This window comes from Ursus americanus, chromosome X (genome assembly GCF_024610735.1).
Source record: "Ursus americanus isolate L20-20 chromosome X, mUrsAme1.1.p, whole genome shotgun sequence".
Lineage (NCBI taxonomy): Eukaryota > Metazoa > Chordata > Mammalia > Carnivora > Ursidae > Ursus > Ursus americanus.
Genome location: NC_142164.1, coordinates 81893600 through 81918245, shown reverse-complemented (window position 1 = coordinate 81918245; position 24646 = coordinate 81893600). Strand labels below are relative to the sequence as shown.

At 52.9% G+C, this 24646-nt stretch overlaps 1 protein-coding gene across 1 annotated transcript; it reads right to left on the bottom strand.

The window, feature by feature from the left end:
• Positions 1-1486: 1486 nt before the first annotated feature.
• GRIPAP1 (GRIP1 associated protein 1) lies at positions 1487-24270 on the bottom strand. Its single transcript, XM_045804938.2, has 26 exons — positions 24214-24270; positions 22057-22123; positions 21891-21952; positions 20868-20894; positions 19942-20049; positions 15588-15738; positions 14572-14756; positions 14329-14376; positions 13867-13898; positions 13708-13755; positions 13478-13577; positions 12066-12143; positions 11765-11857; positions 10610-10744; positions 9740-9835; positions 9213-9425; positions 8973-9086; positions 8157-8234; positions 7965-8060; positions 7775-7831; positions 7589-7688; positions 5729-5859; positions 4038-4160; positions 3827-3920; positions 2902-3056; positions 1487-2033 (listed from the first exon to the last, which is right to left on the bottom strand). Exons 1-26 carry the CDS (start codon positions 24253-24255, stop codon positions 1941-1943), a joined length of 2526 nt encoding a protein of 841 aa, XP_045660894.1. The 5' UTR covers positions 24256-24270; the 3' UTR covers positions 1487-1940.
• Positions 24271-24646: the final 376 nt, after the last annotated feature.

The following is a 24646-nucleotide window of genomic DNA, read 5'->3' as shown; positions in this document are numbered from 1 at the left end:
GCTCCTACCCCCTCTGCCCCCAGGGGCCCCTACCCCCACCCGTCTGAATCAGCAGCACTTAGCAGATCCGATCGATGGGGAGGCGTCTGTTAATGGCCCCAGAGCGGAGTGCCATGGGGAATGATGCAGCGCTGTGTCCCCTCCCTGCCCCCATGCTGGAGAAGGGCTGGAGAAGGGGGTGGATGGAGGGACTGGTGGGGGGCATTTCTCTAGATGGTCAGGCCCCCAAAGCTGCTCCCTGGAGGGGGGTGCATGGGTTAGAGCCCAGCTCCGACCAAGACTGTTGTTGTGGGACTGGAGCACCATCCCGTTTTCAGACGGGAAATAGGGGGTAAGGGGTGTGGATGAGGGCAAGCCAGGATGGGGACAAGCCTGGGCACACCCCCGTACCAGGTTCTCTCCCAGGCGGGCTCCATTCTGAGGGGCGGTCGGCCTTATCCCTCTGCATCCAGGAGCCTTAATTCATGCCGCCTCCCCTAGAGGTCTCTGTTGCCGGGTGGCATTGAGTATTGGGTACTGAGTGCCTCACACCACGTATGGGTTCGAACCCCACCTCTGCTACTGACTTGCTGTGTCCTTGAGCAAGTGACTTGTGTTGTATCCACAGCTGTCAGATGGAGTTACCCCAACTTGATAATGTCGTGGGGGGCATTAAATGGAGTGACGTGAGAGGGGGTGGCACAGGGCATGGCGCACAGGGGAAGCCTCATTTTAGTAATTAAAGGTGTGGCAAGGGGGGGAGCACTAAAGGGGGACCAATTTTCCCCTTTCAATCAATCTACCCACCTGCGTAATCCTAGTTTGCTCACTCATCACACTCCTGATTTGTCCGTTTCTCCATCCCTCCACCCGCCCACCACGCACCTATCCATCCAATTCTCCCACCCACACAACCCAGTGCTCTACCTATCCCTCCACCCACCCAGCCCCTCATCCATTTGCATATGCACCCCATCCACCTATTTGCCACCCTATCCTCATGTGCCCCCGGCACCCGTCTCTCTGTCCGTCCCTCTGTCCATCCCTAGCCCTGCTCATCACTTACTTACCGACTCTTCACTCTTCCTCATCCAGCCATCCATTCTTCTGGCCACCCATCTGTCCACTTACATCCCTGACCTATCCATCGTATCCATTTACCCATCCAATCACCGATCCATCCACCTGCCCATGTATTTCTCAACCTCCCCCATCATTGATCTGTGCAATCTTCCACTTATTTATCCATCAGTCCACCTAACCACTTACGTATCCTCTCATCTGCCCACTCTATCCACACCCATACCCCACACACATCCACCCACATACGTATCTGTAGATATTTCTGTGCCACTCAGAGGGGTGGGCCCACGGTAACTGGAGACAGGGGGCGGCTGGGGGAAGGAGAGTAAAATTGCAGGCACAGACCTCGCTCCCCATTCCAATAGTGTGACCTCCCCATCCCCAGCACATCCCTCCGGTTGGAAAGAACGAGAGTAGACAGTCGGTGGGTGGGCCCATCTGGCCAGATGGTATTTTGGCTGCAGCCTTTACACACACACACACACACATGTTGCTAGAACGCCGAACATGGACCGCGCCCCACCCAAACATCCCCAATCCCAAATGCAGAGTAGCCAGGCTTCCAGACATAAATTAAAAAATAAAATAAAATAAAAAAGAGTTGGTCTCTGGGGAGGGAGAGCTCATGCAGAGATGAAGGCAAAGGCCTCTGGGAGCCAGGGCCAAGAAAGACGAGAAATCCCTGCCCCTCCCCTCAGGATCCCCACTCCCCGAGGGCTTCTGCCCCAAAACAGGGTCACTAACACCAGCCATCAGGCCTCCAACCCCTTTAATGTCCAGTCTCCCAACCTATTTGATTTTGGCCCCATGTTCCCACCACAGCCCAAGGGAATGGTGTCCTGGCGGGTGAGAGGGGAGTAGGCACAGCCCGCAGATCTTTAGCTGGCTTCTCCCGGTTCTAGGTCTGGGTCAGGGGACCCCACGCATTCCTTGCTGAGCCGCACAATTTCCTGGGAGAGAACTTCGATGTCCTAAGAAACAAACGAGCCATCAGGGGCCAGGGAAAATAGCAGGGGAAGCTCCCTCACCAAGCTTGGGGCGTCATCCTTCTCACCCCATTCATCAATGCCCAGCTATGTCTAGCCTGGCACAGGAAGGTATCTGGAGAGGCTCACAGAGCCCCAGCAGTGGGCTGGGCTTGGAAAAGATGTGTGTGTGGGGGGGGGTAGGGAGCCTCCCAGGTGAGGGGGACCTAGGGATATGGATACGGGCGATCACCTGCTGTGTGCAGGGCCACTGGGGGGTACAACCCGCCCCTTGCCACCAGCTTTTCTACTAAATGGTGAGCTCACTCCTCAGAGGCAGGGGCTGGGTCTGCAACCTTTCTGACTGCCCCAGACATGGGGGAAATATTTGGGGTGGTAGGATGGGCAAGCAGACGTGTGGGTGGATGCATGGGGGGGAACAATGATAGGCAAACGGGCAGCCAAAGGAACAGTCCGGAGGACGGGTGGATGACAACAGGTGGACAGGCAGGTCACTGGGCAGTAAAAGGTAAGAGAAGGGGCAACTGATGAGCAGGTATGAGAGAGAGAGGGGTATGTCAGGAAATGGGTGGAAAGACACGGGGCAGATGATTAGATGGGCAAGCAGGGCGGGTTGATGGGCGAGCTGGGTGAAAGTGTATGCGGACAGGTGAGCGGGTGGGTGCATGGACAGAGGGACGAGTGAAAGGCACAAGGGGGAGTAAGCACGTTGACGAGGATGGGGAGGTATGGATGGAGGCGTGGTCAGGGAGCGGGGTGGAAGGGTCTGGGTGCTGGCAGATGACCGGGGCCGTGTGGCATGGGAGGCAGGCGGCTAGACGGACAGGTGGGTAGGCTGGTAGGCCACACTCGCCTTGTGCAAGTGCATATTCTTGGTGAGCTGCTCCTCCAGCATGTTCTGGAGCTTCTTGTTCATCTCCCGAAGGTTCTCGTCACCTGGCTTCACCAGGTCTCTCAGGACACTGCCCAGCCCGCTGCGGTCCGTGTGGCCTGCTGCCACAGATACATCTGCAAGGGCTCAGGCTGAGAACCGCCCCTTCGGCAGAGCCGGAGGAGAGATGACAGAGACAGGGCAGCAAAGAGGGAAACAGAGAGTGGGGGCAAAAAGTAGGGGGGAGAAGCCGTGTGATGTAGGGGGCAGAGGCTTTGCCATGTGAAACCTGGCCATCGCTTACTAGCTGTGCGGCCCTGAGAAAGGGCAATAATAACCAACTCGCAGAGCTGGAAAAAGGTCTCTGCATGCAAAGCACAGAGCACACAGCTCTCAGCATGCATCAGTCCGTGTTATTCTAATAAGGGAAAAACAGGGATAGGAGAAGGTGTGAAAGAAAGGAGCAAAAGAAACAAAGATAGGGGCGCGGGGGAAAAAGAGGAGAGAAAGTGGGACGGGGAGAGGAAGATAGAAGGACCCCCGAAGGGGTACATGTGCAGAGGATGAAAACTTCCAGAGGAGACACAGTACAGACAGGCAGTAGGAGCAGTGAGACGAGTTGACGGGGTGCGGCAGAAAGAAGAGATGGGGAGAGGAGAGGAGGGAGAGAGAGGGGACAGACAGCCACACCGGAGAAAGGAGAGTGGAGCGATGACAGAGACCCAGACAGAAGGGAAGAGCCGAGGTAAGAGACAGACACACAGGGAATGGGCCTGGCCCGCTCTCCCCTCCAGCAGCCGTGGTCTTGTCAGTACCTTTGCTGAGTCGCAAAGGAGAGGAGACAGTGGGGAAGGAGGAGGCAGGTCAGAGGCCAGATGGGGGGTGAGGCTGGGGAGGAGGCACTGACCGATCCGGCTGTCCATGACATAGGTCTCGATGATGGCGCTCTTCCGGCAAAGGTCCTCCGCCATGGAGGCGCTGCTCACCTCCAGGTGCTTCACCTGCAGGGTGGCCCGGCACGTTCACACATAACAAGGGCCCCAGCCACACATCCCCCCTCCACGCCCCAGCCTCCCATCCAAGGCTGTGCCAAGTGAGGATAGGCAGGCAGACAGCACCTTCTCCTCCAGCATCCATTTCTCTTGCTGCGTCTCTGCCAGGCGCTGAAAGAGCTCAGCCACTTCCTCATCTGACAGCTCTGCTGGCCGTGGAGGCTGGGCCTGAGGGCTGCTCGATAAGGACTGCAGGGAAGAGGAGGGGAGAGGCCGGCCCAGGCTCAGCACTGTCGCCTGCCCCAGATAGGATCAGGGGCCAAGAGGGAGCCAGGGCGGGGTGGGGTGGGCTCTGCAACAGGGGCTGTAGGCCAAGTCTCAGCACCCATGGGGACTCTGGATCTCCTTTTGCCTAAAGGGGGACATAGGAACCACTACATCATTTCCTTATTGAGAGGATGCAGGGAGAGCCTGTAGCAAATGTGATCTCATTTCCAGTTGACAGCAAAACTAGAGGACAGAGGAACAAGCTAAACGATACCACTAGGAAGCTAGCAGGAGAACCCAAAAGGTGGGACGCTTTCTGTAGGTCAACTGACTGATTTCTTCTCCGGGTTGGGGGTCATGAAAAAAAAAAAAAACGGATAGACTCGAGAGACTTAAAGGACATAAACCAACCAGATGCGACATGTGCTCTGAAACTGAATGCTAGTTTTCATAAAACCAGCAATCAAGGACATCAGGGGGCCAACCAGGGAAATCTGATTAAGGCCAACGTACTAGATATGATGAAAATTTACAAAATCGGGAGGATAAAGATCAGCTGAACAAAAACAGGATACTTATAATCTCACTTAGGTTTAAGAAAGAGAGGGGCGCCTGGGTAGCACAGTTCGTTAAGCATCCCATTCTTGGTTTTGGCTCAGGTCTTGATCTCAGGGTCGTGAGATCGAGCCCCGTGTCGGGCTCGGAGCTCCGCATGAAGTCTCCTTGAGATTCTCCCTCTCCCTCTCCCTCTGCCCCTTCCCCCACTTGTTCAGTCTCTCTCTCTCATATAAATAAATAAAATCTTTTTTTTTTTTTTAAAGAGCAAGATCTAGAAGGGTGTGACCCAAGGGTTCATAGTGGTGATCTCTGGATGGTGAAGATGTGGTTTCTTTGCATTAAAAAAAAATCTTTGCTTGTGTGTGTTTTTAAAATTTTTCTACATGGGGGGGCGCCTGAGTGGCACAGCGGTTAAGCCTCTGCCTTCGGCTCAGGGCGTGATCCCGGCGTTCTGGGATCGAGCCCCACGTCAGGCTCTTCTGCTATGAGCCTGCTTCTTCCTCTCCCACTCCCCCTGCTTGTGTTCCCTCTCTCACTGGCTGTCTCTCTCTCTGTCGAATAAATAAATAAAATCTTTAAAAAAAAATTTTTTTTCTACATGGCACACATACTACTTATGGAGTAATAACAAATGATTTGTAAATAAAAGTGGCCGGCCAGGAAACTGACACAACAGACGACAATAACAAGTGAAAATTCCAAGTTGGAAAAAAGGACCTTCCACCTGGGTGAGGCACCTGCTATGAGCTACATTTTTTACGTGCCGAGAAAGGTGGAATTAGCTCACAGAGGAGGGAACAGAGGGTCAGAGAGAATAACCTGCCTAGCCTCCATTTGACAATCTGAATCTGAGTTGGCGACCTTAGAGAAAAGTTGGTAAGAAAATCCGTGTGCTGGGCCCAGAGAGGTAGATGGCTGCAAGGGAGGGCAAAAGGAGGGCCCCAGAATTGGGGTAGAAGAAGCTGGGCTGTCGACTCTTCTCTGCCCCTTACCCTGGCTGGAACAGTCGAGCTCTCCTTCTCCCGCAAGATCTCCCGGTAGCTGAAGGAGGAGACGCTACTGCTGTCCCCAGTCTGGGTCCGGCTGGGTGAGTTCATCTCTGAGAGAACCAGCTCCTCGAGGCCTTAGGCAGAGAGGGAAGAGAAACCTGAGCCCCAGTCCCCCAGGGTCCCAGGGCAGCGACTGGCAGGAAGAGGCAGAAATAGATTTGACAGAGATGGGGAGAGGCGAAGTGACGCTAGGGCATGGGGAAGGGGAGGCAGACAGTACAACAGGGAGAGGCAGAAACGGAAGGAGGAGCCACCTCTCTGGGCACACACACCCCAGAAGAGAAACAAAGGTGAAGAGGCTGGGAGAGGGTGGGCAGTGTGGACACCTATGGGCATAAAGGGACATCCACACTTGGACTTGGGGTATGCACAAAGAGGATCGACAGCTGGGGAGAGCACAGGGGCAAGACCCACACGCAGAGAGAAAACCTGACAGGCAGTGAGCCACAGCAGATGAGAGAGGCCAACAGAGACCAGGCATAAGGACACGAGGCAGCAGAGACAAGAGGGGGAGAGAAGATGGAGACAGACGTGTAACCGTGACCCTAAATCCTCATTTCATCTAACAGACAAGGACAATGTATGGCACCACCAGTGGACTCTGCTTGTTGATTCGTACATTACTCTGTAGCAGGACAGAAACCAAACCCCTCTCTAAAGAGAGGTTACGGGCGCCTGGGCGGCTCAGTTGGTGAAGCGGCTGCCTTTGGCTCAGGTTGTGACCCCGGGGTCCTGGGATCGAGCCCCGCATTGGGCTCCCTGCTCAGGGGACAGCCTGCTTCTCGCTATACCCCTCCCTCCTGCTCATGTTCTCTCTCTCTCTCCCATACTCTCTCTCTCAAACAAGTAAAAAAAATCAAGAGAGGTTACTTCAGGAGACAGAATGCCTCAGGGAGAGAGAGACTGGGTGAGAGACGGATCCATTTTTGCCACGTCACGTAAAGCAGGCTCACTGAACTTGGTCCTCCACTCCTGCAGCTGCTTCTGGGCATCAGGGAGGGGTGCCGATGTCCCACCCCAAGGATCTCCAGCAAGAGCCGATGGCTGCAGGGGGACACGGGAGCAAGTTTCCTCGGAGCCTGTGATACGGGAGACACACCAGAGCCTCACCGCTGCATCATATCTATTTATTTAAACATATTTATAAGCCATTTCCTTCTTTAAAAAAAGTCCAAAGCAACTCAAGGTTTTTAGTTGCACCCTCTGCCCAAAGTGGCAGAAAGAACATGGATTCTAGCTGTGTAGTGATAATGCCGCAGTGCTGCTGTCCTAGTGTAAGTCTGTCTCCCAGCTCAGCCGGGAGCTCCTGGAAGACAGAGTCCTGGGGGGGTTCCTATCAAGGAGCCTGGGTGTGAGCATGGGAACTCGGTCCACATTTGCAGAATGAGAGAATGGCTACAAGAGATTTGGAGACACCAGGTGAGGTGTGAAGATGTGATGACAGGGTTGTGGGGATCCAGACAGAGACAGAGAAGAGAGAGAGAGAGAGTTAAAGGGACAGAGAAGAAAAAAGCAGCAGGAGAAAAGGAGAGAGAACGAAAGCAGGGAGAGAGAAAGACCGAGACGGAGAGAGATGGCAGGAGGCGGCACAGAGAAACCGAGAGGAGAGACACAGAAAGAGGTAAAGCACAGAACATGCTGAACAGAGGAGAGACAGACGGAGTTCAAGACGGACAGAAAGTGCAGGACAGCCTGGTGGAGCGAGGTGCAGAAAGCAGCTCTGGCCCTCGGGGCCCAAACCCAGTACCCCCGCACCTCGCCCCTCCCCTGCACCCCGGCGCCCATGCCCTCGAGGTCCCTCACCAGAGCGGCTCTTGCTGTTGGTCAGGATGTCCTGCAGCCGCTCCTGCAGCTTATCGGCCCTCTTCCGCTCCAGATGCAGCTGCCGCTTGAGGTCCTTGAGCTATGGGGGACAGGGGGGAAGAGGCGGGCTGAGGCCCTGTGGTCCCACGGGCAAGGGGGGCATGCTTGGCCATCTCCCCATCATACCGCAGCACTGCCCTTCTTCTCCAAGATCCGCTGCCCGTCCACCGTGTCCTTCAGCTCCTGCGGGGCAGAGAAAGCAGGGCTGGTGGCGGCCGGAAGGGCTGTGTGCAGTGCCCTACCTCCCCAGGCCAGGACTCTGCACGGAGACCCTGGGTGTGTCTGGGACGGTGGGGGGTGGGGGGAGACAAGGGACCTGTTTCAGGTTGCTGATGGTCTTCAGGTGGCAGTCCCGCTCCTCCTGGGCCTGCTGGAGCTGATCCCGCACGCCCTGTAGCTCCTCCTCCTTGCTCTGCAAACCAGGGGGCAGCTCAGGCCTCTGCTCGGGAAACCTCTGTCCTCCCTCCAGCACCCCCCCAGGAGAGAGGAATGCGGGCGCTGCGGGCACCTTCAGCTCACTAGCGTGCTGCTCCCGACACTGCTGGAGGGTTTCCTCTTGCTCCTGCTGCTGCTGCTGCAGAGATTCCTAGGAGACAAGTGTCGGGTCTGGCCACGCCCCTCGCCCGAGGACGCCGCGGCCAGTGAGGGGTGTGATGGCAGCAGGGACCACTCCTGCAGGGACCACCGCGTGCCCTTAGGCGGGACACAGGAGCGGCCCATCTTGGGCTGCGCTGTCTGCGCCACGGACCGACGTGGACATCTGATTTGATTTGATTTCACAAAACGTAACACGGCACTTCCTGCATGCCAAGAATGTTGTAGGGATTTTATGTCCATGGACTCGGTTTATATACTCTCCCCATAACACCTACATGGCGGGTACTAGGACTGTCCCTTCTGTACTGATGAAGAACCCGGGCCGCAGGCCAGGGGAGCTGCCCACAAGGAGCAAGTGGCCCAGCCAGGACGCAAACCCAGACAAACGACCGCCTCCAGAGCCTGTGCTCTTCACTACTGCGTGACACTTCCTCTCAGGTGTGATTATGAGTTTTCCCCCACAAAGTCCTCGTTCGAATAAAATCAGGATATTACAGTAATTTCCGGACAGAAGCGGTTTCGGAAGGAAGGGATGGCTTTTCCAATCTGCACATGCGGCATCCCGCCTCACTGATCCCCTCTGGAGGGCTGCGTGGAGCTGGCGGGGCTGCGGGACTGCCCGAGTCCAGAGCGTTTTTCGGTGAGTTCCGGGGCCTGACCACTGCCGGCCCCCTGGTGTGGCATGGGTGCCCCCCCCCCCCCCGTACCTCGTCAGGCACCAGCTCACCTCGGCCTCCTTCAAGCGCCGTTCAAACCAGCCCTTGGCTCCATCCATAGAATGTACCTGAGCTTGAAGTTCTTCCACTGTCTGCTGGAGATTCTCCAGCTCTCGTGTTCGGGCCTGCGAGAGGGGAGACGGTCAGGGCGAGGCAGGCGGGCCCCTCGCCCGCGCCAACCCCGGACCCATCAGCGATGCTGCGCTCCCCCAGTTTGAGAGACCAAAGGATGGCGCCATCCACCCACCCACCTTCTCCTCGCGGATCTGCCCACGGAGCTCCTCCTCCTGGCGCTTCTTGTCTTCATGCAGCTCCCGGAGCTCGCGCTCATAGCGTGCGCGCACCCCCAGCACCTCCTTCTCATGCCTTAGTCGGACCGCTCCCAGCTCTTCCTTGTGCTGCGACTTCTCCTGCAGAGTCTCCATTGCCAGCTCATCCAGCAGGGCCTTCCGCTTCTCGGCACTCTGGAGGCAGGAGGGTGCCCGTTAGCCTCCTCCCTCAACAGTAGACAGGGCCTCCCACCCTCTCCCCGGGCCCAGGGAACTGCCCGAAGCTGCCTCCTCCCCGTTCCCACAGAACTAGCTAAGTCACTCACCTACCCTCATGGCCCTGGTCCTTTTCCATCCTTTGCTGTTCCTGCGTGGTGCGCCACATCACCTGCTCCTTTCCCATGGCCCAAGGCTGATCCCTCCGCCTCCCCCGCCTCCCCGATAGGATCCCTCCGCCTCCCGGATAGCCGACAGCTGATAGCCGATAGCCGCCTTGCAGAGCTGCCCACCTTCCGAGCCTCCTGCAGTTCCTGGGTCAATTGCTCCTTCTCCTGCCCGATTTCCTGAAGTTGTTCCAGGAGCCGACTATTGGCACGTAATGACTCCTAAGGAGCGGACAAAGGAGAGGAGTTTGATAAAGAGCCTCCAGGAGGTGATGGACACCCGGGATACCTCTGGTGGACGGTCTCCCTTAACCCCAGTAAAGTTGGTATTGTTCTCTCCGTTTCTAGATGAGAAACATGGCAAACGTCGCTAGCGGCTCCCCAGTGTTCTATTCATTCTCCCCTCTGTCCCTAGCAATAGATTTCATAGCTGGACATAAGGCTGTCGAGCGGACTCTTCCCTGCCTCCCTCGCAGTGAGGTGTGGCCACATGATTAATTTCCGTATGCAGAAGTGGTAAGCATGAGGTAGGTCATACTCATAAAGGGAAGGGGCATGCTGGGCCCTTCCCTCTTCCCTCCTTCCTTCCAGATGGAAAACAAACATGATGAAGGGGGGCCCTGGGCAAGCATCTTGGCTACCAAGATAGAAGTTTTGTGTTGAAGATGGCAATGTAGAAGGAACGTGGGTCACTGGTCATGGCACAGCCATCGTTCCATCCCTAGACAACCCACCTGGACTCTTCCATGAGTGAGAACTAGCCTTTTATCTTCTTTAAGCCACTACAATTCTGGCTGCTACCATGGACTCAGAATGGCTATCGTGTCTAACTGACTTGGTGTCAGCGAAGGAGAACAACATGGTCTAGGACACAAGGTGCTAGTAAGTTAGGAGACCAGACTGGAACCCAGATCCTCCCGACTCCACAATCACCTGGGCTCCCCTGAGCCTGCACGAGGGAACTGGGAGAAGCCAAGCCAGAGCCATTGATGTCACCTGCAGTTGGGAGTTGAGGTCATCTTTCTGTCCCATGAGGTCCTCATACTCAGTCTGCCGCTGCTGCAAATCAGCTGTCAGCCCGGCATTCTCTTCCCGGAGCGTATTGAGTTCTTGGGTCTTTGCTGTTTGGATCTGGGATGAATGGGGATGATGGGAAGCGGAGTGAAAAGGGCCCCCCCGGGGGCCAGCCACAGGGTTTGAGCCTCCCGGTTCCAGGGAGACAGAGGGAGGTGGGAAGAGAGCCAGGAGGAAAGAGAAAGAATTTCAAAGGGAAAAGAATGAGAAAAAGAGATCAACGGGGGAATGGAAAAGTAGTCTAGTCATACAGCGGAATAGTAAACAGAGAAGAACGAACAGACCAGTGCTACATATGGCTGAGCCTCACAGGAAAGAAGCCGGGCACAAAAATGGGTGTCTGATTCCGCTACATGAAGTTAAAGAACAAGTGAAACTAATCTACGTCGCTAGAGGTCAGAGGAGTGGTTATTCCTGGGGAAGTATTGATTGGGAAGGGGTCAAAGGAGCCTCCTGGGGGTGCTGAAAACACTCTACATCTTGATCTGGGTGATGGTCATAAGGGGACAGACAGACAGACCGACAGACAGATAGGATTCACTGAACGTACACTTAAGATGAGTACAATTATAGTACTTTACTGGAGAGAACCTAGAAAATGCAGGAGAAGCAGGGGTGGGTGGCCAGAGAGAAGAGGGGTGGAAGCTATCGGAAAGAAAAGCTGAGAGGGGCGCCTCAGTCAGTTAAGCGTCCGACTCTTGATTTCAGCTCAGGTCATGATCTCAAGGTTGTTGAGACTGAGCCCTGTGTCGGGCTGTGGGCTGGGCATGGAGCCTGCTTAAGGTTCTCTGTCTCTCCCCCTCCCCCTGCCCCCCACCGCACTCCCCGCCTGCTGCTCCATCTCTCTCTCTCTCTCTCTCTCTCTCTCGAAGAAAGAAAGAAAGAAAGAAAGAAAGAAAGAAAGAAAGAAAGAAAGAAAAGAAAGGAAGGAAGGAAGGAAGGAAGGAAGCGGAGGATCAAACAGAAACAGAGGCAGGAAAGTGGCATAAGGTCCAGACGGCCCTGCCCTAATGAGGGTCAGAAGCAGGAGATGAGGAATCGGAGAGGGATCAGCGAGGGCTTCCTGGTATCCTGTACCTGCTCCAGGGCAGCCAGGCTGGTCCTCAAGGCATTGTTCTCAGCCAAAAGTCCTTCCACTTGTTCCTGGGCATCTGCACTCTGGATGGACACCTGGCCCCAGCCCCACGCCAGGTGAGAGTGGGTCCAGAACAGCGGGGGACAGGACTCACCCACAGCCAAGAAAGAAAACACACATGTGCACGCGCACCACGACCAGGGGGAAACAGGACCCCTGGGGCCTTCCCTGCCTGGATAATACCGGCCGAGGCTGGCCCCCCGTTCGCCCTCCACCTTGCAGAAGCTGCCCAGTACCACGCACCTGATCTTGCAGGGCTCGCAGAGCAGCTGCATGCTCCAGGCGCTCCCCCTGCCGCTGATCTCTCAGTTCCGCCAAGCTCTGCAGTGACCAGGGCAGGGGAGACCATTCCAGACCTCAGCTTCCCCTGAGGTGCATATAACCCTACGGACTCCCTCTCTGACCACCTGACAGCATGTCCCCAGCACTTGAGGGTCGCAGATTACCCCGCCATCAGACTCAGTCTCACCCAAATTCTAAGTCATTACCCCCAGGAGTCTCGGATCCCATATTCCGGGTCTAAGAATCTTAGAAAAACACCTAGGCTCTTGGGGATTTCAAACCCACCCCCATCTGTAAGAGGTCTACACTCACCCAGATTCTAGCTTGGAGGCCCCAGGATTCTCAGATGCACTTAGCCCCCTGGGACTACAGCTTCACCCAGACTCCTAACCCCAACACCCATGGGTTTCAGACACACTCCATCCCTGTGTCTCTAGCTCCCAGGAGTCTCAGGGTCCACCCAAACTCCTAGCCCCAAACCCTAGAGGTTGCAAACTCATACAATCTCCTAGTTTCCAACTCCTGGTGAGGTCTGACTGACCACCACCACCACTACCCCCACCTGCTACTTCTGTCCCCAGTCTCTGGGGATCTTCAGACCCAGGTAACTGAAGACCCAGCTTTACCCACACTTCTGTCCCCAGCTCTTAAGGACCTTAGACCCACAAACCACCGTATCCCTTAATCCAAGGGATCTCAGACTCACCTGCTCTAGGGGGAAGCCTAGAGGCTTTAAAATCCCCTAGCCCCTAACCCTCGGGAGCCTGAGACCCACCTAGACTTTTGCTTCAGTCTCTGGATGTCTTAGGCTCACCGTTTTTGTTTTTTGTTTTTTTTTTAATTCACGGCCTCCAGAGGTCTCAAGACCACTTAGCCCAAATGATCCAACTTACTAGTTGTCTCAGCCCTCCAAACCAGCCCTCATACCCCGAGGGCATCAAATACAGTCAGTCTCCAGGCCCACCTGTCCGCCCTTGTATCTATCCAGCTCCCACAGGTCTCAAAGTCCCCCAACGTCCAGGGAGTTCAGGCTCATTCCAGCCTTGGTCCCAGTCCCCAGTGACGACAGATTTCTCCAGACTCCTGTCTGCAATCCCCTAGAGTTTCAGATTCATCTGCACTTTGGCATACAGCCCCAAGTCCTTAGCCCCCCTGAGATCTTTGATTCATGCACACTCATAGGCCAACTCCTAAGGCTCTCGCAGCTCGCTAGTTTCCATTTTCCTATCTCCTGGGGGGTCCGGGACCCATCCGGTCCCTATATTTCCAACACAGGAACTATTCGATTCCCCAACTAGTCTCCGCAGACCTCAGGGTTCCCTGGACTCCCAGCTCTGGCCTCTACCCAGCAATCCCAGAATCCAGCCGCTCACGTGATTGGCAGCCTCGAGTTCCTGCTGCAGCTTCTGAGTGCGAGCCAACTGGGCTTTGAGATCGGCTTCCTTCCTCTGCTGCAACTCCTCAATCTTATTCCTGGGGGTGATGGAGGGCACGTTGACCATGGCCTGAGGCCCTATCTCCCAGCTCTGCCCCTGTGGTCTTCAGGCAATTCTGCTGGGCACTGCCCCCACTGTCTGCCCACACACCCACCCCTGCTAGTTACCGGCTGTCGTTGAACAGCGTCTCCTTTTCTGTCTGCAGACGGCAGAAACTGGACACAGAAAGATAGACATAAATGCATCAGTTCCACAAGTCAATCCCCTCCCCTCCCGCTGGTCCCCCCCAAACCCCTCCCTCCGCCTCGGGAAGAAAAGAAATTTACCTTTCTTGTTTCTTTTTCAGTTTCTCAGAGAGCTGGGGTGGGGGACGGGGGTGCAGACAAGTGATAATATATTAGTAAAGACAAAAATAAATTTAGTATTTATAGACGCTTCTCACCAAGTCCTTTTCAGAAGCTGGAAGTTACTTATGTTACCTTGTAGAATCCAAGAAACAGTCCTGAGAAGTGAGGACTACTGGTTTTACAAATGGGGAAACTGAGTCTCAGGAGGGTTAAGTAGTTTGGTTGCCCAGGTGGTCAATAACAACAGCATGATCTCCACCCAGCTGCCTCAGGCTCCAACGGACAGCATTTACACCCCCAACATATGGACTGGCAGCCACATCATAGAATGGCTAGGGCAGGAGGGCCTGGAAAGTAGGATCATGACTAGACAGTCATGGAGAAGCATGGCAGGTGGGGAGTGAGACGGGGCAAAGTCCAGGGAAAGCTCAGCGGCCCTACCTTAGCAAGTTCCTCCTGCAGCCTGGATGTTTCAGCCTGTTTGGAGCTCTGCAGGGAAGGATGAGGGAGGGAGTTAATATCAGCAAAGGGGGAGGTGAGGCCTGTGCCTTCCCCTGCCCTCCTGCCTCCCTAACCCATCAGCCCACGAGTTGGTGATATCATAGACATCTCCGTGGGACCATAGGCAGAGCTAGGGCATCTGCCTGCCTCCTGACACCCTGGCCCCAACAGACCCAGGTTCACCTCCAAGCCTTGCAGTTGCTCCCAGAGCAATCTCTTTTCTTCCTTCTCCATTTCCCACTTCAACTCCACTTCTGCCAGTGGCATGGGGGCCGGGACAGTGGGGGCTGGGCCCCCGGGGGGGTCCCCTTGGCCCTCACTGGCAGCTTGGGCTCTCCCGGCCTCTTTCCCATAGCGCTCCTGCAGGGCTGGTGGGTACAACAGAAATATATGATGGATGAGGTGGTCTCTGAAGACCCTTGCCGTGCCTCAAGTAGATGGAAGAGTTGGCCTTGGATCCCTCAGGTAGAAGAGACTTGGCCCCAAATGACCAAAAGCCTACAAAACAAAGGCTCAGCCCCATCCACACTCCTCACAAATCTTTTAAGCTCTCCCATCCACTGAAATCCTGTCTACAATCACGCCAGCCCCAGCTAGTTTCCCAAGCTCTACCCCCTATCCCTCTAGCCCTCCAAGGTGATGCCCACCATCCTCCACCCCCCCTACTTACAGCTGAATCCTATAATCTCCTAATCGTCAACCAAATTTACAAAACCTCCCTCCTGATGACCAAACTAGCACCCACCACGCCACAAGCCCCAGCTGCTCTCCAAACATCCCCACGCTGGGACCCTCCCACACTCTAGCAAGTCTTCTTTGAGCCTTCCTCCCAGACCCCACTGACAATCTGGGCTCAGAGTCTTCCGAAAGCTCTTTCATTCACTATCTCCATTTAGCAAAGACTCCTTTCTGATGTTCCATCTGCTGATCTGTAACATTTGCTAGGTACCAGACACCGAACTCAACTCAGAAAGATACCATCTCTTATCTCAGCTCTACTGCAGTCTTGCACATGGGGGACATCCCCACAAGCACCCAACAGATGAGGAAGCTTTGACTCAGAGGTGAAATGGCTCATCCAAAGTTATACACTGGTTCACGGCAGGGCCTCATTCGGAAGCCTTGCCCCTTCCCCCAGGAGGAAAACACCCTACTCAATCCCCAAGATCCCCACAAACCCAAGGAGGGACTGCTTGCACCTGCCACATTTTTCTGCAAGGCTGTGTTCTCCGCCTGCAGTCTCAGCAGCTCGCCATCCACAAGACTCCCAGCTTGGGCACTGCCTGCCCTGGCAGCCCCATCCTTCAGTTGCTGGTTCTCCCGCTCCAGCTGCTCCATCTGGCTGCAGAGCTGAACAGGGGAGGGGTGAGGGAGCAGACAAGCAGAGAATCAGAACAATATTGGCTGCAATATACATAGCGCTTGCCTGATGTGCTTTACAGTTGATGTAATTCCCATAACGCCCCTGCATTATGTAGGGGGCCGTCGTTGCTCATTATCCCCACTTCACAGATAAGGACACTGAGGCACAAATGTCAAATGACTTCGAATTCACCCACCTCTTAAGAGGCCGCGTCACAGGAGATGGAGGCCACTGAGGGCAATTTTCTGCTTGCCCAATCACAAACTCACAGTTGCAATCCAAGACCTCAGGCAGGCTCCTACTGGAAGCTGCTGGTCCAGGATGTCAGCATCACAAATAGCCCCACTGCCAGACCTCCTCTGTGAGGGCGGGGTCTGTGTCTGGGAGCCTAGGTACCACAGACAGCTTTCGGGGCATTTCCAAAGCCAGCTCTACCCACAGCCCCTCATCGTCAGCCCTCGGCCTTGGAGAAATATACAATGCGAGTAAAACTAGGCCAGCCCCTTGCTCAATTCCTGGCTAAAAGAGTTCTCAGACTGGTCCTGACAAGATCCATTGTCCCCAGGGCACCTGGGTGGCTCAGTAGGTTAAGCATCTGCCTTCAGCTCAGGTCATGATCCCAGGCTCCTGGGATGGAGCTCCAAATTGGGCTCCCTAAGCAGGGAGCATGCTTCTCCCTCTGCCTGTCACTCTCCCTGCTTGTGCTCTCTCTCTCTGTCAAATAAATAAATAAGGGGCGCCCAGGTGGCTCAGTCATTAAGCGCCTGCCTTCGGCTCAGGGCGTGATCCCAGAATCCTGGGATCGAGCCCCGTGTTGGGCTCCCTGCTCTGCTGGGAGCCTGCTTCTTCCTCTCCCACTCCCCCTGCTTGTGTTCCCTTTCTCGCTGCCTCTCTCTCTGTCAAATACACAAATAAAATCTTTTTAAAAAATTAAATAATAAATAAATAAATAAAATCTTCAAAAAAAAAAAGATCCTTTGTCCCCATTTTCAGATGAGAATACTGAGGTTCACAGAGAATTTTTATTCTCTTGCCTGGGATATTTTCTACACAGAACACTATTCCTTTCATCCAGTTCTTCACATGACTGGCTCCTTCGCATCCTTCAGTGCTCTGTTCAAATGTCACCCTTGAAGTGGTATCCCCCAACTCAGAAATTCCGAAATCTATCTCTAGCACGGCACTCTGTTCATTTCTTTCTTACCTAGTACTAATCACAATTAAATTGACCTGGTATATTCTTAATTTCTTAAAGCTCTGCAAATGTTTGGATTCTAAATTGTGACTGACAACTATACTTTGCTTTGTAACGTAGGGTCACAAGCACAGATTCTGAAACTAGCCCACTTGGTTGTGAACTTCTACTCTGCCATTTATTAGCCATGTGACCTTGAGACAAATGACTTCATCTCTCTGGGGCTCGGTTTTCCTCATCTGCTTACCAGAGATCTTAATAATATCTCGTTGGCCTGTTTTAAGAATAAATGAGTGAATAACATAAAGCACATCGAACAGGACCTGGCATACGGTAAGCACTATATAACTGTCAGTTATCTGTACTATTATTTTCTTTTCTTTTTTTTTTTAAGATTTTATTTATTTATTTGACAGAGAGACAGCCAGAGAGAGAGGGAACACAAGCAGGGGGAGTGGGAGAGGAAGAAGCAGCTCATAGCGGAGGAGCCTGATGCAGGGCTCAATCCCAGAACACTGGGATCACGCCCTGAGCCGAAGGCAGACGCTCAACGACTGAGCCACCCAGGCGCCCCTGTACTATTATTTTCTTAAATTTTTATTTTATTTAAGATTTTATTTTTAACTAATCTCTATACCCAATGTGGGGCTTGAACTCACAACCCCAAGATCAAGAGTGACAAGCTTTTCATGGGGCGCCTGGGTAGCGCAGTCGTTGGGCGTCTGCCTTCGGCTCAAGGCGTGATCCCGGTGTCCCGGGATCGAGTCCCACATCGGGCTCCTCAGCTGGGAGCCTGCTTCTTCCTCTCCCTCTCCCATGCTGTGTTCCCTCTCTCGCTGGCTGTCTCTATCTCTGTCAAATAAATAAATAAAATCTTTAAAAAAAAAAAAAAGAGTGACAAGCTTTTCTAACTGAGCCAGCCAGGCACCCCATTATCCTTTTTAATACATTATCTTTCTCCCCATCCCACATCCAGAATATAGGCTACCCAAGAGTGAGGGCCAGGTTGTGCTGCTTACAGCTATCTCCAGAATGCAGAGCACACCGGGGGTGCTCAATAACTATTTGCTGAAGGAAAAATGGAGCTGAAATATCTTGGCAAGTAAGTGGTGGAGGCAGGCCTTGAACCCAAGTCTCTCTGTGAGCACTACCAGTTCCCAGGAAAAGGAGGGGGAGTGGGAAGGAGGTTATATAACTGGCCCAGTGCCTGGCCCAGGGCAGGTGCTGAGAAACACAAGTTGGATTGATGGAGGAATGCCTGCCCCTGCCTCATCCTAAAAGAACCACGATACCATTGAGGCTGGAAGCAGAAAGTAGTGAGAAGTGAGGCAGCAGTGAGGTCAGCTATTACGTGAGTACCAAGGGCTCTGAACAGTCAGGGTCAAGGACCCACTCGGAGCTATTGCTTAAAGGAGTGATGTGATAAGGCCTGCAGGTCAGGACAGCCTCTAGGGCATTGGCTGATAGGAGAAACTAGAAGTGAAGAAACCAGCAAGAAGGCTATGGGATTAGAGCAGGTAAGAGGTAGTAAGAGCTGAGGCAGAGCAGGGCCACAGGATGGATCTAAGACTTTTAAATAGTCAAAAAAATATTTTAGTGAAAAAATGAATCAGTAATAATAAAAGGATACTATTAGTAACTAATACCTAGGGCACCTGGGTGGCTCAGTCAGTTAAGCGTCTGCCTTTGTTCAGGTCACGATCCTGGGGTCCTGGGATCAAGTCTTGCATTGGGCTCCCTGCTCCGTAGGGAGTCTGTTTCTCCCTCTGCCCCTCCTCCCACTCATTCTCTAAATCTCTCGCTCTCTCAAATAAATAAATTTTTTTTAAAAAGTAGCTAACACCTACATAACCAATACTATGTACAAGGCTGTTATAAGTTGTTTACAAACATTAATCCATCCAATCCTCACAAAAATCCCTGCAAGGCAGATACTGTCATTATAACATTTCCAATTTAAACATATGGGAACCAAGAAGCAGACAGGTCAAGTGACTTGCTCAAGGTTACACTTAGTAAAAAGTAGAGCCAAGAGTTTAGTCTAGGCCTTTTAGCTCTTAACTATTAGTTGTCAAATCATATCTCCTGACATTGTACCTGTTTAAAGGCTGTTTTCATATTTTGTTTTTTAAGGGCTTAAGAACTATATTCTCACATGGAGTCCTGGAATTACCATTTTTATTGCCATGAGAATTTTTTCCTTAAAACACACTAAAACTGTAGAGACTACTTTTTTTGTTTTTTTGATTATTTATTTATTTCTTTGTCAGAGAGAGAGAGAGAGAAAGAGAGCACAAGCAGGGGGAGCAGCAGGCAGAGGGAGAAGCAGGTTCCCCACTGAGCTAGGAGCCTGATGTGGGATTCGATCCCAGGACCCTGGGATCATGACCTGAACCAAAGGCAGATGCTTAACCAACTGAGCCACCCAGGAGTCCCCCTTAGAAACTTCTTGACCATGGACACAGAAGATAGATGAGAAACAAAAGATAATATCTCTAACTCCCTAGTAGGTTTAGGAATAGCCAGGACACTAAAATCAGTGAGGAGATAGAATTACCCAATCTGGGATGAATTATCTAGAAGAACTAGAACTCCAGGCTCAGGTCAGATGAAGGGGAAGGAAGAGAAAAGGGAAGCAGCTAGGACATCTTTCTATTTCATGCTAAGCATAAGAATTTTACCTAAGACCCTCCAAGAACCTGGAGCTCCCTAGCATCAGCTACCAAATATATACAAAGGGACTTGAAGCTTAAAGAAAAGGTGTGATTTGGTCTGGGACCAGCTGTCCTCAGGGCTTGCAGCCTTCTAATCCCAGCACAGCGAGCGGCCCCATTTGTCAAATCACTGCCCCCCAGCACAGATCCGGGATCTGTTTCAGCACCACGGACAGTGATCCAGGGCCTGCCTCTGTCCAACCATCTTCAGCAGCCCTCTAGCTTCAGCCCAGGGGGCCGCTACCCCTCCGATCCCACCCAGCTATCCCAGGCACCAGTACCTTGCTGAACTCTGCCATAAGCGTGCTGTTCTGCAAACGAAAGTCCTCCTCCTGGCTGTGCAGCTTTGCCTGTAGCATCTCATTTTCACTCAGTAGTCCCTCGACTTCCTGCAGTGGTAGACATGGGCCAGGTCTCGAACAAGGGTAGAAAAGGACAGAGACGTGGGGCAAAGAAACAGAGAGGGAGAAAATGACGGGGGGGATCGTTGGGTACAGAGAATGAGATGGGTGAAATCAGGAGATACAGGGAAGGAGAGAGACAGACATGGGAGGGTAGAGAGAAGGAAAGATGGACATGAGGGGAGAGAGGGACATGAGGGGAGAGTGGGAGGAAAGAGTGGTAGATAGAAACAGGTGAGAGAGGAGGTAGAGAGAGATGGGGAAAGGGAGACAAATAGGGAAGGAAAGAGGGATGGAGAGGGAGAGAAAAGAAAGAAAAGGCAGGAAGAAAGAGAGATAGGAACAGAGAGATCAATGGGAGGGAGAACAGAACAGAGGGAAGAGAGAGGGGGTCAGGGAAAGAAATGAGTCAGGAAGCAACAAAGGAAATGGGGGGGGGGAGAAACAAGGAGTCGGACAGAGAAAGAACGGGAAAGAAGAAAAGAGAAATGATGGCAGATAGGAACAGGTAAGGGAGAGGAAAAGGTAAGGTTGGGGAGAGAAGCAACAGTCAGAGAGGAACAGGAAGACAGGCAGAGACAGACTCAGAGAGAAGGCCAGCCAGAAAGGGAGAAGGAACGATGGAGAGGTCCGAGATGAGACAAACACAGGAAAATAAAGACAGACATACAAACACAGGGCAGTGAGGTAGTCACAGATGCAAGTGCACAAACAGAGAAAGAAAGGCCAGTACCAGGAGATCCCAGCATACGGAAATATCGCCCCTCAATCTCCCAGACACATTCACCCACCATGGGTCCCCTTACCTGAGCTTTCTTGCTCTTGCTCAATGCCTAAAGGTGGGGGGGGGGAAGAGAGATAAGGTGAATGGAGATGGTCTCCCTCACTAGGATATGGAGACACTGTGGCAAGTGTCAAGGGGATACAATGATGACGCTTTGGGGGATGGGAGCATCTTCAACCACAAAACTTGCATGAAATTTGTAGTCCACGGGAAGGAAGGAGTGAGTGAGTGAGTGAGTGAGTGAGTGAGTGAGTGAAGGGCATCCTGCTTACATGTTTTCCTCTTAGCTCTTGAGACTGTTCATGAGTCTTAGTATTTAACCCTTCATGGGCTGGGTTTCCAGGCTCAGAAACTGTGGCTACATTGCTACATCAGTCCAAACACATCTATGTGGATCCCTCCATGCACCATGAAAACTGCTGCTCCCTTGTTTGGGCAGCTGAGGGCATTGCCACTTTCTGCAATCAGCACCCTACCAAAGAGAAGCCCAGCTTCCTGACTGCCAGATTTTCTGCATTCTGTATGCCTTCATCTAACAAATATTTATGGTGTACATAACATTTGAGCTAGTGTGGGGACAGAGCAGTGAAGAAAGAGACAAAAGAGGGACCTGAATGCCTTGAGGGGCCATAACAGGTTATACACTACTTCATCTCCAGATGATCTGAGAAGTAGGTCTAGTCTCACTTGACCAACAGGACCAGGACAGGGATAGGAAGTGGGAGCACAAGGCAGGAGTGTGAATGAAGGACAGAAGGCAGATTCAAGGCAGATTCACCTATAGATGTGACTATTTAGTTAGACGTTAGTGAAAGAGACTGAGTAATTGAAATTGAAAATGCATTAAGAGTAAATTAAAATTAATCAATAACTAAGCAGGATTAGATAAAATTAGCAAACTAAAGAGACTTCCATGAGAGCTTTTTGAATGACTGATGACAGCAGGTAACATTAGGCCTGGTTCCCTGGAGGTGCTCCTTGGATAGATGAATGAGTCAGATGGTTACGGGGAAGCATGGGTGGGTGAGTGGGTGGAGGGAGGTACCTTCTGAGCTTTGCTGAACTCCTTATCCAGGTAGGCGACCTTCTGTCGAAGACTGGTGAGCTCTGGTGTGGGGAAAGCAGGGAGTCTCAGCCTCAGGCCTCTGAGGTTTTCTCCCTTGGACTGTCCCCCGAAACCACCCCCACCTAATGAGACCCTCTTGGCTCACCAACGCCATTCTTGCGTAATTCATCTGAAAGCTGGTAGTTATCTGTCCGGAGTTCCAGGAGCTGAGCCTTGGGGGAAGCAGAGAAGTTTAACAACTTGGTTAGGAATGTGCCCCTATTTTCACCATGAGGGAACCAATGCCCTGAGCCCCACGGACACTGCCGCCCTTCCGGTGCCTCTCCAGCCACTCCTTAAGACCTATGCACACTACATCCTAAATGGGCCCTCAGCCCATGTCCCACCTTCTCCAGCTCTACTTATAACCACAGCCAGCCTCACTCTTCCATCCCTCCCACTCTTCTATCCCTCTGCACTCAGGCCATAGACACAGCACTGATGCAGTCAAGTTCTTGCTCCCATGTGCTCCATGGCTCCCCACGCCCACAGGATAAAGTTCTCCCTCCTCATCCTGGCTGACCTCATCAGACACTAAACACTGTTCTATCTTTCTGTCACAGGACAGTATTGTCTATCTTCTTGGCCAGACTTGGAGGGCTCTGAGTATAGGGGACAGGGGCCTGTATTCCTCCCTCTTTTCAAGGGAAGAGGGCCTGGTATTCTCCTGTTCAACTTACACTAAGTTGGGGGCTGCCTGGGGTCCTCACCTCCAAGGCTCTCAAGAATTAACCCCTTTCAAGAATTAAGGGAAAGTGAAGTATGGGCCACTCCCAATAGCATACCCCTTCCTAACAGCCCTGTGGCACACTGAGGCCAGTTCTTCCCAGACCTACTGTCCCTTACCCCATCAGGATCTTTCCCTCCTCCCGTGGCACCAGCCTTCACCCCCTGGTGGTCTGCTTAAGGTTAAAGGGCTTGGCCCCTACAGAATCTTTCCTGCCCCTGTTACTCTACCAGATCCAGTCATCTGTCTCCCCATCTTGATCCAATTTGTACACCCTTGGCATCCACATAGAAGCCCTATCCGTCAGAGCCAAATGGTTTTTCCCTCACCCATGGTCCAATGAAATCAATCTTCCTCATTCAAGAGTCCCCCACATCCCTCAAGAACTCCCCAGTCATGATCCAATGGGATGGCCCTACATCCTTCAGGGTCTCTCCTCCACAAAGCCTTGGGTTGGCCAACTGGATTACTCTTACTCACTTAGAATCTCCCCTCGAAAGTTACAGGTTGTAACTTCCCCTTTCACGGTCCAGTGATCTCACCCTTTCACCCTAAGCGTTCTTCACACAGGAACAACTGGTTTCTCTCATTCAAGGATCGATGGATTACCTATCCTCACTCAGAGTTCCTCCTTTCCTCCCACAGGATCCTACTCAGGGCTTCCCCACTTTCAGACGCTCCCCACACACAAAACCAACGGTCTTCCCCAATTAGGAACTCTCTCAACAAGAGCCTACTCTGGCCTTGCATCCCAACTCAGAGTCGTCCCCAAAAGAATCGAGTGGTCCAGGGTACCCAATTGGGGTACCTCCCCAAAGTCCAGTGATTTCCCCTCTGTGTGGTCCAAGATATCACTCTTTAACCTCTTCTGGTCCTCTCTCCAACAATAATTAATGGTCTAATCCATTCGGGGTCTTCTTCACCCCAGGCCTAATGGGATCACCCCTAATCTAGATCCAAACGTACCGCCCCCTCCTAGGATCCACTACCAGCACTCTCACACAGGCTCTCCACCTCCCAGGAACAATGACAACATGTGGGGTCTTTCCCCAAATCCCTGGCACAGTGGTATCTCCCACAAACATTTCCACCTTCCACCGGGTAATGGTACTGTCCTCTCAAGGGCTCCCCCCACCATGACGCAAATGGCCCAACGCCTGCTTCCTTCCTCTCCAGGCAAAATGGTTTCGCCCTCTCAGGATCTCCTTCTCTTAAAACCCAATGTTATCATCACCGATCCACAGTGTCCCCTGTACGGGCCCAAAGGTCTCATCCCCTCCAGGTCTGAGTAAGGTATCGCCCACTCTAGGACTCTCTCCTCCGCCCACAAAGCTAACAGACTCCAACCCCTCAGAGCCCAACGGTATCTCGGAATCCAAGAGTCTCACCCCTCTGAGCCTCAGTTTCCCTTCTCCAGACCAACTCCTTAAATTCAAGGTCCACCCCAACCAACCCCTTCTCAGAGCCGGTAGCACGACCTCTCTCCACCCCGCCCCCCGTTGCCTATCGCGGTGGTCTTTCCCCGGCGAGCGGCACCTGCATCCGCTGAAACTCCTCCTCAGACAGAGCTTGCGCCATGTTCCTCCCCCCCACCCCCCCAACAGGCTTCTGCGCAGACGCAGTTCGTCCCTCCTGTCAGTATTAGGGTCGGATCAAACCACTGGCCAGGAATGGAGGGGGAGGAGTCTACCCCGGAAGTTCAGTATTTCGCAGACGGAGAGAAGAGAGTGAAACTGACAGGTCAGGTGAATTGCAATTTAATGTTTTACCGCACACTAGGTCATCAGATCTGGCTTTTATGCTCTCATAGACCACCCATTATGATGCGACACTGTGGTATCCCTATGTCATGGGTGGACTCGTCGCTAGGGAAGTGTTTGCCGACAGAAAAATCACCCTTCCGCCGTACTCCTTTAATGAGAATGGTTGACTTATAACCCTAGAAATGAAAGCGGAAGCTTGGCTCTGG

Bases quoted from the DNA above. Each gene is read 5' to 3' on its own strand.
- GRIPAP1 (XM_045804938.2), bottom strand. From the start codon at position 24,255: ATGGCGCAAGCTCTGTCTGAGGAGGAGTTTCAGCGGATGCAG. The intron at 20,050-20,867 runs GTAAGGGGACCC...CTACCACTGCAG, and splicing joins GCAAGAGCAAGAAAGCTCAG to GAAGTCGAGGGACTACTGAG. The intron at 9,087-9,212 runs GTGGGTGGGTGG...CCCCTCTCGCAG, and splicing joins GGCAGATCCGCGAGGAGAAG to GCCCGAACACGAGAGCTGGA.